The sequence below is a fragment of the Phoca vitulina genome, unplaced genomic scaffold (assembly GCF_004348235.1).
Source record: "Phoca vitulina isolate PV1807 unplaced genomic scaffold, GSC_HSeal_1.0 scaffold2, whole genome shotgun sequence".
Lineage (NCBI taxonomy): Eukaryota > Metazoa > Chordata > Mammalia > Carnivora > Phocidae > Phoca > Phoca vitulina.
In genome coordinates, this window is record NW_022589705.1 from 17,652,525 (window position 1) to 17,669,627 (window position 17,103).

A 17,103-nucleotide genomic window follows, 5' to 3' on the forward strand; every position below is an offset into this window, starting at 1 on the left:
TTTAGAATTATGTGCTTTAAAGCTTTGCACAGTGGCAGTATCGCAGCCAATGAGGTTTATCCGAGGCGTGATTATTACTAATAGAATTATGTGCTTTAAATTAAAATTCTTTCATTTAATTCATATGTGGATTCTCTCATATGTGATAATATAAATTTTGTGGCTCTCTTCAGCTTTATCTGTGTACCTAGTATGTGGCCATGTGCATAATCTTTCTTAGTGTCAGCAATATCAGTGTTAAATCAGTGTTAAGAAAAGTGCATGTGGGGGGCGCCTGGGTGGCTCAGTTGGTTAAGCGACTGCCTTTGGCTCAGGTCATGATCCTGGAGTCCCTGGATCAAGTCCCGCATTGGGCTCCCTGCTTGGCAGGGAGTCTGCTTCTCTGTCTGACCCTCCCCCTTCTCATGTGCTCTCTCTCATTCTCTCTCTCAAATAAATAAATAAAATCTTTAAAAAAAAAAAAAAAAGTGCATGTGGGAATTAAAAAAAAAAACAACTGTAAGACCAATATTTTGTATAGAAAACTAGTAACTCTTGAACATGTGGTTTTGTGGTACATTTTTTGACAACTCTACTGGGTCAGCTTTCTTTTACTTAACATATTTAACTGATCTGATTTAGGATTTATGTTTATATGTAAAAGGTACATGTAGGGCTTCACAAAGTTCTTATAAGCAAGTTAAATTTTCTAATTTTTCTATATGTGATGAAGATTTTTTTTTTAAGATTTATTTTATATTAGAAAGAGTGCACAAGTGGTGGGGAGGGGCAGAGGCAGAGGGAGAGGGAGAGAATCCTCAAGCAAACTCCCTGCTGAGCGCAGAGTCTGATGCAGGGCTCAATGCCAGGACCCTGAGATCATGGCCTGAGCCAAAATCAAGACTCAGATGCTTAACCGACTGAGCCACCCAGGCCCCCCAAGATGTTTTTTAACTTAAAAATCACAAACTATTTTTTATTTGAATATAAATGACAAAAGCATTAAATCCTAATTATAGGGGCGCCTGGGTGGCTCAATCGTTAAGCATCTGCCTTCGGCTCAGGTCATGATCCCAGGGTCTTGGGATCGAGCCCCACATTGGGCTCCCTGCTCAGCGGGAGCCTGCTTCTCCCTCTCCTGCTTCCCTTCCTTGTGCTCCCTCTCTTGCTGTGTCTCTTTCTGTCAAATAAATAAATAAAATCTTAAAAAAAAAAAAAACCTAATTATAAAATGGATTTTACAAAACACCTGTACTTCTGAAAGGACGTATTGGTGGCAGTGAGATGAATTAGAGGTTATTAATATTCAGGCAAGTGGCAATGAGGACTCAAAGTAGTGGTAAAAGAAATGAAGTCAGTTCTAGATAAATTATAGAGCTGGCATTGACAGGAATTGTCACATGGTAAGCTTTCGGGAATTAGGTACTTGTTAAAAGCAAGTCAGGCAATGGCTATTTCTAGATAATTGCTTAATGCCATGCTAAATATTGCCCAAGGGTTCCCAACCTCTGGTAGGTTGTTCATACCATCTTGCTCTTTCCCCATGATTAACTTCCCCCATCTTATCCACCCTTTAAGATTGAGCTTATATCCTATCTTAAGAAGTCCTCTTCAGGTGCTTTCCAAGTGGGAGTAATGCTCAACTCTTTCAATACAGTCTATGTCTCATTTTTTATAATTACTACCTAATTTTTGTCTTTCTTGTGCATCTTCTTGCTTTAGATATTGCCTTATCTGTAATTAAATGGGTCATTTTGAGTTTTTATCTTCAATAGATGAAAACATAATCCACTATCAAGTTAGATAAACTGCTTTCTTTATAACTTCAGGTTAAAACCAAAAAAGACCCTGTATTTATCTACGTTCTTAGAAAACAGCTCTTTTTGTGGTCTCTAAATTTAGATTTGCATCAATAATGTTTTGGGGGTAAAATGATCACAGCACAAAGGCTAACATTTATAAGACCGTGCTTAGACTTCTGCAGCCTCATTCTCGTCACTGTATGATTTTACTTCAGTTTCTTTATGGTTTACTGGTATGTCCTTGGATTGTGAAACACAAAGGACTGATCTTTCTGTTCTTTGAGGGACTGACATCTTAAATGGTGAAACTGTTTGCATAATGTTCCAGAATTCATTGAAGTTTGCAGCACAGTCATGAGAATGGTTACAGTCTATAAATCAGGGTCCTAGAAAGCAGTGCTTATGTGAGGCTTTCTTTAATCCCCCAAATTAGACCACTCCAAGAAGCTTTTCCACAGCATGCTGCAGCTAGTGTTTGTATGTGACTAGCATCTCAATTCGCTCTTAAATAGAATTTACCTTCATGAGTATATTTCCATGACTCTTAATATATTGAAGACCTATTTAAAGGGTTTATTTATGGTTGCATATGTAATTTTCTTTAATCTCAGTAGTTTTCTTTTTTCTAGAGTAATACTAATGTTTCAAAATCTGATCAGAGATGCCAAAAATCCTTTTTAGAATGTAAACAGTTAAACTTGTCAGAATCAAATCACACAACAATAAACATCAACAACAACTACGTCGTTTCAAATATTTGGTAATATTTTTGAGCTCAGTCCAGTAAGGAAAGCGGTCATCATTATAAACATCATTGTTATTATATCATCAAATCCCTAACATTTATTGTTTTTACTATGTGCAGTGTACTAGGCACTCTACACACTTTATGTCATTTAATCCTTTTTTAAAAAGCACATTATTAGGTTTATAGTTATACACATTTTGCAGGGGAATATCTCTCGAAAGTCAGGAAGGTTACTTGTCCATGATCACCAAGCTAGTAAGAACCAGAGCCATGACTCCAGAGCTTTTGCCTGCTCTGTGAGATATAAGCAAGACTACATTCTACATGAAGGCCAGAGCTCTGGTTTGCTTCTCACTTTCACACCTGTGCATAGCATAATGCCTGGCACCTAGTGGATGATGTATAATAAGTATTTTTTAGATAAATTTACTTCTCATAGAATAATAACAATGGCAGAACCCTCCAGCAAGGCTAGGCCTCATCCTTGTAGCTTGGGTGAATATATTCCAGGAATCCCACATTAGAACACATTGGAACTCATCAGTTGGATGTATTTTTCACAGAGAAACATTGTATGTGGCAAGAAGATTCAAGACTGAATTCTTGTAGTTACATGGGTCCTTCTACACTGATCTGACAATTTGACTGCCACTGGATGGCGTGGCTTCCATAGACTTTTTAGACAGTTTTCAAGTGGACTTTGGGAATAAAGCTCATTGGTAGGTAAGTTGGAAGTTGTGGCCATGAAAGGGACATGATGAGCTTTCCCTTGGGAACTCAGAGTCACCATTAAGAGTATTGGCTATAGTTTCTAGGACCTCAGTGTACAAAAAATGAGAAAAGTTGAGCTTTTCTAGGGATGGAAAGATGGAGGACCCTGAATGCCCCAGCTTTTCTGTTTCTTTCTGCCTCCCCCTTACCTCTTACAACAGCTTCTTAAAAGTGATTTGAGAAACCTTAGGGTGATAATCCCTTCCACAGGCTTAGAAAAGTTCAGTGACGTCCTGCAGTCGCACAGCTATTCCAATCACAGTTTGTGGCAGGGGACTAGATTTGATTTCCATGTCTAGAGCTTTCCAGCTCTATTATAAATTCTTTCAAGCACTGTTTAAATTGGATAATTAAATCTTTATGTAACAACTTTATTACTTCTGAATAACTTTTTACATGTTCACAACCTTATGAGTAGGAAGGACAGTATCTTTTTACTCTTCCTGTTTTGGAGATCAAGACTTAGAAAGAGCCATGTCACACAGCTAACAAGTTGCAGAACCAGGACGCAAAACTGGATTTTCTTAGCATGAGATCTGGAGTTGGGCTCACTTTAAGTGAACTGTGCAGCCAGACTAGAAGCCAGCTGGAACCAAGCAAGCCTCTTGGTTGTGTGATGGTCAAGTGGGATGAGTGGGCCACTTGGGAAAGGAGGAGGTTTGGGCAAAGGCCCTTTTTACTGAGCTCTCAGTGGAGGAAACAAATAGTGGGTAAAGTAAGGGAGTAGGTTTTGAGAACTAGCTGCAATGAGTGTACAACGTGTGAATTTTACTGAGCTGGCAAGGTGGAAAGGAGCACTTCCTTGGACCTGGGTTTGAGTCTTTTTCATTACTCACTAGCTGTGCAACCCTAGGCAAATCAGCTTGATCTTTCTGAGCCTTGGTAGTCTTATCTGTAAAGTGAGGTTAATAATATTAATCTAGGGAACCCTGCTCTGACTGCCCAGAAGTCTTTCTTGTTTGTTTCCTTCTGGGTTCTTTCTGTGTCAATCATTTTAGCAGCTACATAGCTGAATCATGACCTGGTTATATACGTTGCGATACTGAATGCCAAAACCCTGGAAGCACTACTGGAAGGGCACCAGAGAGACAGACACCCGCTGCCAGGGACCCAAGAGAACATTTATTACTTTCGTGACAGATTTGATCCCCAACCCATCTCAAGTCTGGTTCTTACTTTCTGTTTTGGTGGTTATCTTTGAAATAGTAAGTAGTAAATTGTTCCATTGTTAATTAATGTTTTTATTTTTTCTAGTTGTATAAATTTGGAGAGACAGTTTCTATTGTTTTTTGGACAGACACTTGGAGACCAGAAAGCTTCTTTGACAAAGTGAAGAAGAACAGACAAAACGGCATGCACACATTATGCTTACTAGGTAAGGGTTTGGGAATTGCCTTGAAGTCACAATATGGAGTTGTCATATTCTCATTTTGTTCTGCAGATAACTAGCTAGAGGTAAGAAAGGACCCAGTCTAGCCACTCTGCATGCTACACGCTTTACCATATTCTCTGGGAGATATGCATTTTCTGCTCCAAACACCGCACGGGTATTCCTTCATGCATACCGTAGTGCATGCTCCCCCCTCTTATGTCCTAATGGATCCTCTCCAGCATTCTGTATCTTACCCATTTATCCATCAGGACGCTGTTGTCAGTTTACTGCCGTTCAGCAGACCTGTAGTAAGCATTTATTCTTACCAGGTACCATCCTGTATCTTCCTAGAGATGTTCTTTCAATACTACAGTATTGATGCTATCAGAATTACAGATCTGAAAGAGACTCTGGAGATCATCTTATTGAAGCCCATTTTAGAGACGAAGCTGAGGCCCAGAGATATTAAATCATTTGCCCACTGTGTTACCCAGTTTTATCGATGGCAGAATTGGTAGAATCGAGATAGCCTGTCATTCAGTTTTTACTATATCTTGCTTACTTTATGTTCTTTGTAGAGTTAGGTTTTTTTGGAAACTAAGGAAGTATTAGACATGGGTCCTGCCCTTAGGGTTTTGAAATCTAGTTGCTAACTACGCTAAAGTTTAAGGAACAATTAAGTTCTGTTATATGGAGAGGCAGGAAGGACAAACCAGAACTTCGGCTCTTGAATTCTCTAAGAGCTGCCCCTTTTCTTGGCTTTCCTGGGAAAAGGCAAACAAGATTAAACAATATATCTTCCTTGCTCCATGAACAAAAGCAGGAACAACGTGTGAAGTGTAAGATATCATGATTCCAGATCCTCAAACCATAGATCTCGTCATTTAATCATCTGGAATTCTCATCATTTAAATTAGTATATATTTATTGGATGCCTGTTATGGTCCAGACCCTGTAGGGATTAGTGAGAATATACCATGTTAGGAAACTACAGAGAATTTAAAATGTACTTGGAAAGACAAGATATATATGATACAATTAGAGATTAACAAAATACAGTAATAACTATATAGGTATTTCAAAGAACAAGGAGCTTTTGAGGGGAAGTTAACATAGGTTTTATGAAGGAGTTGGGACGTTTGCTACTTAAGGGGTACTTTAAGATGGGCTGGTGGGTGGGTGGTAGTAGAGCCACGTGAATAAATTTATTCAGTAGACATTTATGGAGTATCTACTGGGTATTTTGCATTATTCTAGGTGCTCCTAAGGTGAATAGGAGATGCTTATCTTCTAGCAAGGAGAAGTAGAAAGGAATAATTGTGGCCTGTGTGAAGACAAGGGAAAAATATTAAGACTGGTCTGGCTTGATTTTTAAATGCAGTTCATTCAAAAAGCATTTATCTGTAAAAATTCTCCCCAACACTCTTCATTTTTAAAACCAGGTTCTGTAGAACATATCATTTAAAAAGTTAAAATATTAAACTAAAAACTTTATTATCACAACATTTCAGAAGCTCAAGGTGAATAAACTAATAAATGTGTTGAATTTTAAAAAATCTTAATAGATACCATGTAAAGGAAGTCTTAAGTTGACATACACTTTTAATTGTACTGCAGGCCATTTTCAATAACCAATATGCGTTTTTTCTTCTATGTGCTAGACAAGTAGAAATATTAAATAATTGGTATTTTGAACCTGAAAAGTACATTCACCACTGGTTCCAAGAACATTTACAAATACTTATAAGGGATTAACCTCTGCTATATTTTCCTAGGAAACTCTTTTAGTCTCCTTTACAAGAACAACTTTGATAATCACTTAGGAAAGCTGTAGAAGTCTTTCAGAAAGACCCTACAGTTGCACTGTATTTATTTTTGCAAAAGCAAACTTTGGCTGAACCGTTTGTTTTTAGCATGTAGAACAGGAAGCAGCTGTTGCTCTTGCTGTTGTATACTGAGTTCCTGTGAGGATGTAGAGCGCCTGTGCTTTTTTACCTTTTACCAGATTGTTCGGCTGAGCATCAGTGATTAACAAGTGTAAAGAATCAAATATTTGTTACGCTTGCATTTCACGCTTTAGGGGAGCAGAGATTATGTGCGTTCTGGCCCCTGTGGTAGCCCCGTCCCTGGCAGTCAGTGCTTGGGAAAGCCCTTTCATTGAAACTATGAATGATACTAAAGTGCTTATTTATAAGTTATCAGTCCTGGCTTACCCATTTGCAAGAAAGCAAAGGTTTCTTTTCAAAATGTGGTGACAATTTTCTTATTACATTACATGCATTAAAGCTTACATCCTGCTGCCTGAAAAATAGGTAAAGAATAGGAACATAACAAGACTTCTCAGTTGAGTCTGTGTGGTTACCAGCTAGTAGAAATGAACACAATGATTTTGATGACCTGTTAGGTAGTGTATATGCCAATATTTATCAAACTCTTTCCTGTGTCTTCTTTTCCAAGAGGAAATTGGATCCTTTCAGGATGGTCTCAGGGCCAACCTCATGTTTGTTTTCTAATGATCTTTGCACACCACAAGCTTCCATTCTTCTCTGTATTTCCATAAAAAAAGTGGCTAGACACAAGTGTGAGGGAAGATTGTCATAAGCTCTCAAATGAGCATTTGGGAGACTTGAGAAGAATGTTTCCCAAAAATTTAGGTGACTCAACTGAAGTTTACACACAGGGTTTTGGATAGTTAATTAAAAGAGAACTATTTTTTGCTTCCTACAGACATCAAAGTAAAGGAGCAATCTTTGGAAAATCTAATCAAGTAAGTTCTTATTCTGAGAATGTTTACATCTATTTTTAATTCCTTGAACAATAAATTCTACTTAAACGACATGAGTTCTAAAGATTGTTGAAAATCAGCTTTCAGGGATGCCTGGGTGTCTCAGTCGGTTAAGTGTCTGCCTTAGGCTCAGGTCATGACCCCAGAGTCCTGGAATCGAGTCCCGCATCGGTCACCTTGCTCAGTGAGGAGCCTGCTTCTCCCTCTGCCTGCCGCTCCCCCTGCTTGTGCTCTGTCTCTCTCGCTCTCTGACAAATAAATAAAATCTTTTTTAAAAAATCAGCTTTCATTAACTGTTAAAAATTAAACACTTAATCTTATGAAATGAGAAAGCAGTGTGATAGGGCAGAAATAGCAGTAGATCTCACAGATTCGGTATTGAGACTGGTGGTTGGCACCTAATAGGCACTCTGTAAATATTTCTGGAATGAATTAATGAATTGGAAGTCAGAAGACATGGATTTGAGTCCTGAGTCTGTCTCTGGTTATGTGCCCTTAGACAAGTTACTTCGGTTTCTGAGTCATGTTTTTTTCATATGTATAATGAGAATTATAATTGCCTATAGGGGCAATGTGCAATAGTACAGTAGCCATTACCCACATTTGACTAATGAGCACTTGAAATATGGCTAATGTAACTGAGGAACTGAATTTATAATTTAATTTTTTAAAGATTTTATTTATTTGTCAGAGAGAGCACAAGCAGGGGGAGCGGCAGGCAGAGGGAGAAGCACGTTCCCCGCTGAGCAAGGAGCCCGATGCGGGACTCAATCCCAGGACCCTGGGATCATGACCTGAGCCGAAGGCAAATGCTTAACTGACTGAGCCACCCAGGTGTCCCTATAATTTGAGTATTATTACTACTCAACTTAGTTATTGGAAAAGTACATTTAGGATAACTTGAATATGTAAATCTACTTTTATAACCATGAATTTTATGGAATTTAAATGCAGATTAGGTATGCTAATGAAAATTTAATACTTGAATTAATATGTGCTGCAAGTATGAAATAGCAGATGTTAAAAACTTAGTACAAAAACAGTCTCTTTAATAATTTTTATAGGAGTAAATGTTGAAATATATTTTGGATATGTTGGGTAAAAAAAGTTAATTTTACCTTTTTTTCTTTTTTACCTTTTTTAATATGGCTACTAGAAAATTTAAAATTATGTTTATGGTTTGCATTACATTTCTCTTGGACAGTGCTGACTTTAGAGAATTGTTTTGAGAGTCAGTAAAATATATGAACTGTTTTGTAAGCTACAAAAGCAGTATTTTTATTATGCTTATTGGGCAGACATGGTAGGCTTCAAGCCATCAGAAGTAAACACATCCAATCCTCCAAGATTTTCAGATATTTATCGCTTTAGTTTACTTTTCTTAGAGGAATAAGTGAAAAGAGGAATATGTGGCTTAAACATGGTAATAAAAGTGAACACTATAGAACCTGATTAAACAAGGATCTAGAACAAAATGCCACTTAACTTGAACTATTTTTGCCTAGGGTATCACTTAAATAACAGTAACTTTGACTTGAACATTTATCATTAAGTTGTTGGACTTTTATTTCTGCCAGCATTTCAGTGAGATGAGAGGATAGTTGAAGTAGAAAAATGAAAAAAGCTTAAACTTAAAAAATTATGGTATTCATGCTTTAGTATGCTTAAAGTGGGTAATGTGCAAATGCTTCAAACAGAATATGGACTGTGGTACTTGACTATACCTGGGGGAATAATTGCATTAAAAATGTATTATGTAATTTCATGGCTAAGAACAGTGGCATCTAGTTTTATACTTACAGAGGAAGGAAGATCTATGAACCTCCTCGGTATATGAGCGTAAACCAAGCAGCCCAGCAACTTCTGGAGATTGTTCAGAATCAACGAATACGAGGAGAAGAACCAGGTACTCAAGGCCCTAAAAGGGTTCTCATATTCCCTACTGCTGCATTAAGATATATACATGATACAAGTTCACATACACACGCACACCCCACCACCCCCACCACCACCACCAATGAAGCAAGAGTCCGTGTGTTTGCATTGTATTTTTTCTTGTCATTTTTTAAATCAATTTTAACTTAAATTTCATAGGCTGAAAGTTGTACTGAAGGAAAAATAATGGAGTTCCTCCTAGGAAAATTAATACCATTCCAGAAAGTGAGGATTTTTCACAAATTAACTGTAAATCCAGATTTTATGTAAATATGTTAATATGTAAGTATTTAGGTAAAATGCAGAACTTCCTTTTTAGCCTAAATCTGTGTATGGTGAGATCTATCCTGCAAAAAATACACTTATTCTGCTTTTTCTCTTTCACAACACTGAGACCGAGGATAGTTTTCTTCAGGATAAAAAGAAGAGAATTTATCCTTATAGTCTTAACACTTTGCCACAAATGTGTACTGTGGACTTGGGAGGACCATTACGCTCCTTAATTATCACAGGAGACAGCATGCATCCACTGGAGATGGAGATACTAAGTATGTTTTCTGTACCAGACTGTATGTGGTATATAATGAAGTGTTGGTCATCAGTAAATCTTTATTGAGAGGTTCTTTAATGAAACTGTCATATTCTGTTATAAGGTGCTGACTGCCTTTGAGTACCTATCTCTTGATGGAAAAAGATACATGAAGAGATTCTTGAATGACTGTTGCTGATTTTTTCTCATTAGTAGGCCTTGTTAAAGTCATGAAACAAATAATGTGCAGGGGTGTTCCGTATTCATAATTTTGTACACTTAGGCCTAAACTTGCATGCCTGCTTGTCCTTGTAATATCATTTGCCCCATTATGATCATGTTCCATTGGGATAGCTTTCCCAAGTAAACAAAACCATCAGAAGGTTGGTACTTAAAAGCATAAGTAATGTCATAATGCCTGTTATTTGTTCAGGGCTCTGTAGTTTACTAAATTCTTTCATGTCTGTTATCTTATCCCTTACAACCACCATTTAAGAAAGATAGTATTCTTGTTTTAAAAATGAAAAAACTAAAGTTTGACATAGCTTGATTAGGTGGCCAAGCAAAAAATCAAATCTGTGTATTTATCTCATAATCCCCTTGTTTTTCTAGTATATCTTGGTCAGTGTGAACATATCTCAAGCAACTTATTGAAAATACAGGCAGGTAGTAAACACTGTTCACTCAAAAGCTATTTAAAGACAAATGCTATGCAATCATAAAGAGTATGGATATACATAATTGTTTATCAAGTCCTGAAAACTTAAACAAGGGCAAGCCTTTAGAATTCTGAAAGAGGGGGCGCCTGGGTGGCTCAGTCGTTAAGCATCTGCCTTCGGCTCAGGTCATGATCCCAGGGTCCTGGGATTGAGCCCCGCATCGGGCTCCCTGCTCTGCGGGAGGCCTGCTTCTCCCTTTCCTGCTCCCCCTGCTTGTGTTCCCTCTCTCGCTATGTCTCTCTCTGTCAAATAAATAAAATCTTAAAAAAAAAAAAAAAAAAGAATTCTGAAAGAGTAAAGTTAGGAAGTCCCACTTTACATGTCAGGTAGTTCATATAATTTAGAAAAGCATTAGATAAATCAATAGATAATTGGTCTGTAATGAGTGACTCAGGAGATTTAAGATATTTGGGGCTTCTTTAAATGTACTTTTGGTACTAATGTTAGTTTAAATGTCGGGCGGGATAATGCATTTGCTGAATTGAATGGCAGTATTTTTTTCTTCTCTTAATAGCAGTCACCGAGAAGACACTCTGTGTTGGCTTAGCCAGGGTTGGAGCCGAAGACCAGAAAGTTGCAGCGGGCACTTTGCAGCAAATGTGTGCTGTGGACTTGGGAGGACCATTACACTCCTTAATTATCACAGGCGACAACATGCATCCACTGGAGATGGAGATGCTAAGTTTGTTTTCCATACCAGAAAATAGCTCAGAATCCTGTTGATGAACTTCATGAACTTAGACATTTTCTATTGTTAGATACTAATTTCAGTCATATATGCATATACACATATTTGTAAAATGAACAGTTCTTTTGGTTTACCTAATAATTATAAAGCAAGTGACCAAGAAGAAAGATGTTGATTCAACAATACTTGGTTTCCTGTGGCAGTGAGTTTTTTTTCCCTATAACATCATCAGTTGTTGCTATTTTAGTAGTTTTTCAGGATATACACACATGGAGCAGACCAAGCCTGAAAAGTTGCAGAGACATTCATAAACAGAGTTGTTTAAAAGCAGTTTTTACTTATGAAATGAGTTTATACAACGTGGAACTTTCTTCTTTCTTAAAAAGTCAGCTGTCCTGACGATAAGATGAGTTGTCCTTATAGCAGTTGGTATTACTGCATATAAGCAGAGGTGGGAAGAATAAGTCCCACCCAGCAGTCCTACTTACTTAAAGCTCAGCTGAGCACATGCCACAAAATGACATCCTTCTGAATTGCCTTGTCTTCTTTAGCTGACATCCTAATTGTGTGGTTCATATTCTGCTGTATTTTGGAGGTTATATAATTGTTGAATTATAAATGTTCAGCCAGCCATGTACAGTTGCTGTTTGGTTTTAAATAACATCTTTCACATCCAAGTTGACAAATGGAATACTTACTACAAAATACAGTTTTAAAAAATTTAAATTTGGAGGCAGTGGGTTAGTCAAGATTTGTCATATCACTTAGCTCAGTTGCTATGGCACTGTATGTATGTATGTAGTCACATTCTTTCTCCCAGTTGTAAATAGCACTCCATTTATTTTATTTCATGACTGTAGAGCCTTGTACTTTTTGGTAGTTCATAACAGAAATAGCTTTGCTATATGCTAGTTTAGTTGGTCTAACTTTAACTATTTCTGTGGCTTAATCAACCATAGCTTAAATTTCGTTAAATTCATTGGAAGTTGAATGTACACTTTCCTACTTCCAGGGAGCAGTGATTAACAAGAAATCATTTTGACATTTTTCTTTTCTTAAGTAGTCTCCATGCCCAGCATGAAGCCCAACACAGCGCTTGAACTAACGACCCTGAGATCAAGAGCTGAGCTGAAATTAAGAGTCGGACACTCAACCAGGGGCCCCTGACTTATTTCATTTGAGATAAAAGATATTTCATATATATATGAAATATTCCATTTTTAGTCTGTTACACAAAAGGGGAGAGAGCCAAGGACATTTAAGTACTAATTCTGTGTTGTTTTCTTCTGAAGCATTAAAGCAAGCATTGAATAATTATTATAAAAGGAAAGACTTCTACCTTTGGTAATGGTGGAATAGCTTGTAATGTACAAACCCTCCCAATTAATAAACGCTGGACAAAATATAACTGTCTAAAGACCCTGGGGGGAATGACCAAAAACAGGCTGAGACTTATGCTTATATATAGCTTTTTCCCTCAGGACATTTCCCAAGTCTGTCCGGTAAGGGATGGCTGGAACTCAAGAGAAGGTTGCAGTCTTACTGGTTTGAGGGGTCAGAGAAATTGGGGGCTGCTAGAGGACCTGTATATTGAGGAGGAAATTCTAGAAATGAAGGTGGCACTGAAGGAGAAGCAACCTTCCAATCTACATATAAATCTCTTAACTCTTTGGCTAACTCCTGAATTGTGCTTGTACAGGGAAGTCTCCATGAACCTGGTGGAAAGCCAGAGCTGGAAGGCTGAAAAATCTGAGCAGAGCTTGTTGCTCTGTATTGCAAGAGAAAACAGAATTTCGAGTTTGAATCCTGACAAGTTAGAAGGCTTGGTAAGCATCTTAGGCTTTCTGTCAAATCCCTAGAATGGCCATGTATTAGAAAAGACTATGCCCAGGACTAAGGATTTGCATTGAATCTAAAGACAAAACCTTTAATGTAATGTAAAATCAATCCTCCATAAAATCAAGGTGAGTAGTCAATAATTTAACTGCCTATTGGAACATATCATAACACTTCCAGGGCATGATAACAAAATGAGTCTCTTTAGCATATCAACAATGACTAGAATATAAGATAACACATTCAAAGAAACAGGAAAATGTGATTTATGGTCAAAAGCGGGGGAAAAAACAAAGTAGAAAGAGATCCTAACATAATCCAGATCTTGGAATTAGCAGATGAGGATTTTAAAGCAGTTAGTAGAACTAGGCTCAAAGATGAAAAGGAAAAATGGTTGTAATGAAGTGCAGATGGATAGAAATTATCCTATCTGAAGAATAAAGAATAAAAAAAGGTTGAAGGGAAGAAAGAAAGCACAGAGCCTCAAAGCCATGTGGGGTGATATGCAGCAGTTCAGTGCATATGTAACTGGATTTCCAGAAGGAGAAGAGAGAGAAAATAGGGCAGAAAAAAAGATGAGTTAAGTAAAGGTCAAAATTTTTCCCAAGTTTGGTGAAACTATAAATACACAGATCCAGTAAGCTCAGTGAACTCTAAGCAGAATAAATACAGAGAAAACACCTAAGACATCATAGTTAAAACTGATGAGAACCAAAGATAGGAGAAAATCTTAAAAGCCACCATGAGTGGTAGTAGGGAACCCACTACGTACAGGGGAGCAATAAATGTTGGCTGCTTCACCTCAGAAACAATGGAGGTCATGAGACAACAGGAAGAGATCTATAAAGTACTGAAGTTAAAAAGCAAAGCCAACCAAACCCTACCAATCTATATCCAGTAAAAACGTCCTTCAAAAATGAAAGCAAAGTAAAGCAGTCTTCATAAAAATAGAATTTGTCACTAGCAGACCTATAAGGAAAGCTGAGGGAGGATTTTTAGCCTGAACGTAAATGACATTAGATGGAAGGAAATAGTATGTGAGTATAAAAGACTCAATTTTTTCTTAAATGTTTTTAAAAGATAACTGAATTTAGCATGGTATACTGGTGTATAGTTAGATTTCAACAGTAATACAAGTTACAGGGGTTAAAGGGTATTACACAGTGGCAGTTCTTACATTTTACTTAAACTGGTAGAATACTGGGATGCCTGGGTGGCTCAGTCGGTTACCAAGCGGCTCCCTTAGGCTCAGGTCACAATCCCAAAGTCCTGGGATGGAGCCCCACATCAGGCTCCCTGCTCAGCGGGAAGTCTGCTTCTCCCTCTCCCTCTGCCTGCTGCTTCCCCTGCTTGTGCTCTCTCTCTCTGTCAAATAAATAAAATCTTAAAAAACTAAAGTGGTGGAATACTAACTATAGACTGATAAGGTTATGTATGTTATGTATTGAAATCCCTTGGCAACTGCTATAAAAAAATAAGGCAGAATTAAAAAAAAAAAATTAGAGGAATTAAAATTGGATACTGAAGGAGATTTATCCGAAAGCAGAAAATGTAGGTAAAAAATATATAGGACAGATAGCGAAATGGTAGACCTAAATCCAACCCAACTAGTAATTACTTAAATGTAAATCAAACACTCCAATTAAAAACTAGATTTTTTTAAAGGCCCAACTATATATTGTCTACAAGAGTTAAACTTTAAAGACACAAAATGAGGAAAAATAGAACATGCAAACTGTAAGCATAAGAAAACAAGTGGCTATATTAATATAAGACAAAATAGACTTTAAAAGAAGGAGTACACTGGAGATAGACTTTTCATAAAAAAGGGGTACTTCATCAAGAAGATATAATCCTAAATGTGTCTTCATCGAATACCAGCTTCAAAATACACAAGGCAAGAACTGACAAAGGAGGTACAGACAAGTCTACAATCAGTTGAGGATTTTAATGAACCTCTTAGCAACTGATAAACTAACAAAAATATGATTTGAACAAAAAGCATTTGGACCAAACTGATACTGCTAGATCACTACATGCAATAGTGGTAGAATAGACATTATTTTCAAGCATGTATGAAACGTTCAGCAAAGTAGACCATATGCTTGGCTATTAACCACAATGGAGTTAAAAATCACTAACAAAAAGGTGTCTAGAAAAGTCTTAAATATTTGGAAATAAAACATTTAACTGAATAAAAACAAAAACATAAAATGTGAAAATTTGTAGGATGCAGATGAAGCAGTGCTTAGAAATCTATATCAATTATCTGGGCGCCTGGGTGGCTCAGTGGTTAAGAGTCTGCCTTTGGCTCAGGTCATGATCCCAGGGTCCTGGGATCGAGCCCCACATCAGGTTCCCTTCTCCACGGGAAGCCTGCTTCTCCCTCTCCCACTCTCCCTGTTTGTGTTCCTTCTCTCGCTGTGTCTCTCTGTCAAATAAATGAATAAAATCTTTTTAAAAAAATAAAATCAATGATCTGTTTCCATCTTAGCTAGAAAAAAAAAGCATATAAAAACTAAGAAGGAAATACTGAACATCACAGCAGAAATCAGTGAAATAGAAAATGGACAATAAAATTAACAAAGCCAATGGAATGTCAAAAATTTTAAAGACTAACAATGGTAACATTTGCAAGGATATGGAGTAACTGAAATTTGCCTGCTGTTGGTAGGAATATAAATCGGCACAACTACTTTGGAAAGTAGTTTTAGTTTCCTATAAATTAAATCCTGTGAACTAGCAAGATCAGTTCTAGGTATTTACCCAAAAGAAATGAAAACATTGACAAAAATTGTACAAGAATGTTTATAACTGTATATATTTATTCATTCATAGCCCCAAACTAGAACCAAGCATTGTGTCCATCAATAGAATGGATTTTAAAATTTTGCTATATTTTACAATGGAATATTACTTAGCAATAAAACAGAATGAACCATTGACTCCTACATGAATTTAAAAAAAGAAGTGAAAGAAGCCAGGCACAGAAGCGGACTATACAATTCCATTTATATGAAGTTTAGCAATAGGCAGAAATAATTAAACAGGCCTTGCCTGTGGTGGAGAGAATGAAGATTGGCAAGGGACAAAAGGGAACCTGAAAGTAATGGAAATGTTCTCTATCTTGATTGGGTATTAGTTGTATGGATATAAACATTTACCAAAATTCATTCAAATATATAGATTTAGGATCTGTGCATTTTTCTGTATAAGGATTGCCAGATAAAATAGGGTACCCAGTTAAATTGAATTACAGATAAATAATGAATATATATATTCATTATATATATATATATATATGTATTATATATATACATATATATCCCATTCCGTAATTGGGACACATTTATACTAAAGATGGTTATTTATTTGAACTGAAATTTAACAGGGCGCCTTTATTTGCTAATTCTGGTGACACTATTCTGTGTATAATTTAACCTCAATTTAAATGAAATTGTAGGGGTGCCTGGGTGGTTCAGTTGTCCGATTCTTGATTTCAGCTTAGTCTCAGGTCGTGAGATCAAGCACCACTCTGCACTGAGCATGAAGCCTGCTTAAGATTCTCTCTCTCTCTCCTTCTGCCCCTCCCCCAGTCCCATGCTCTGTAAATAAATAAATGAAATTGTAAAATGAAAAGTGTGCATTATTCATCTGAAAAAGGAACACTCTTATTTTTGGTCTACTATCATGAAATCCTAGTGTTTGGTAGTTAAATACTCCATTTATTTGTTTAGTAGTTTCTAGCTCTTTAATAGTAAATTCTCAGTCAGTGAAACCACGCCTATAATCTAGACACAAATAGTTTCATCACCAAAAAAACTCCCTCCCACTATCCCTTTATATTCAAGCCTCTACCCATCCACTTTTTAGCAATTATATATAGAGTTAAAAGATTCACATTCAGGTTTTTATATGACATGAGTTTTTTTTTTTTTT

General features: G+C 36.9%; 1 protein-coding gene and 1 pseudogene across 3 annotated transcripts in view; both read left to right on the top strand.

Moving 5' to 3' along the window:
• The window catches only part of DPH5 (diphthamide biosynthesis 5), a 38,718-nt gene extending 26,279 nt beyond the window's left edge, over positions 1-12,439 (top strand). For 2 of the 3 annotated variants that reach the window (XM_032422552.1, XM_032422564.1), the window contains exons 5-8: positions 4,555-4,675; positions 7,400-7,439; positions 9,260-9,363; positions 11,155-12,439. In XM_032422552.1, the coding sequence (XP_032278443.1) occupies positions 4,555-4,675; positions 7,400-7,439; positions 9,260-9,363; positions 11,155-11,363 (474 nt within the window). In that variant the 3' untranslated portion in view covers positions 11,364-12,439. The remainder of the gene's footprint in view (positions 1-4,554; positions 4,676-7,399; positions 7,440-9,259; positions 9,364-11,154) is intronic. The other variant, XM_032422573.1, reaches the window with a different exon arrangement.
• On the top strand, positions 21-145 carry LOC116627309 (annotated as a pseudogene).
• Positions 12,440-17,103: the final 4,664 nt, after the last annotated feature.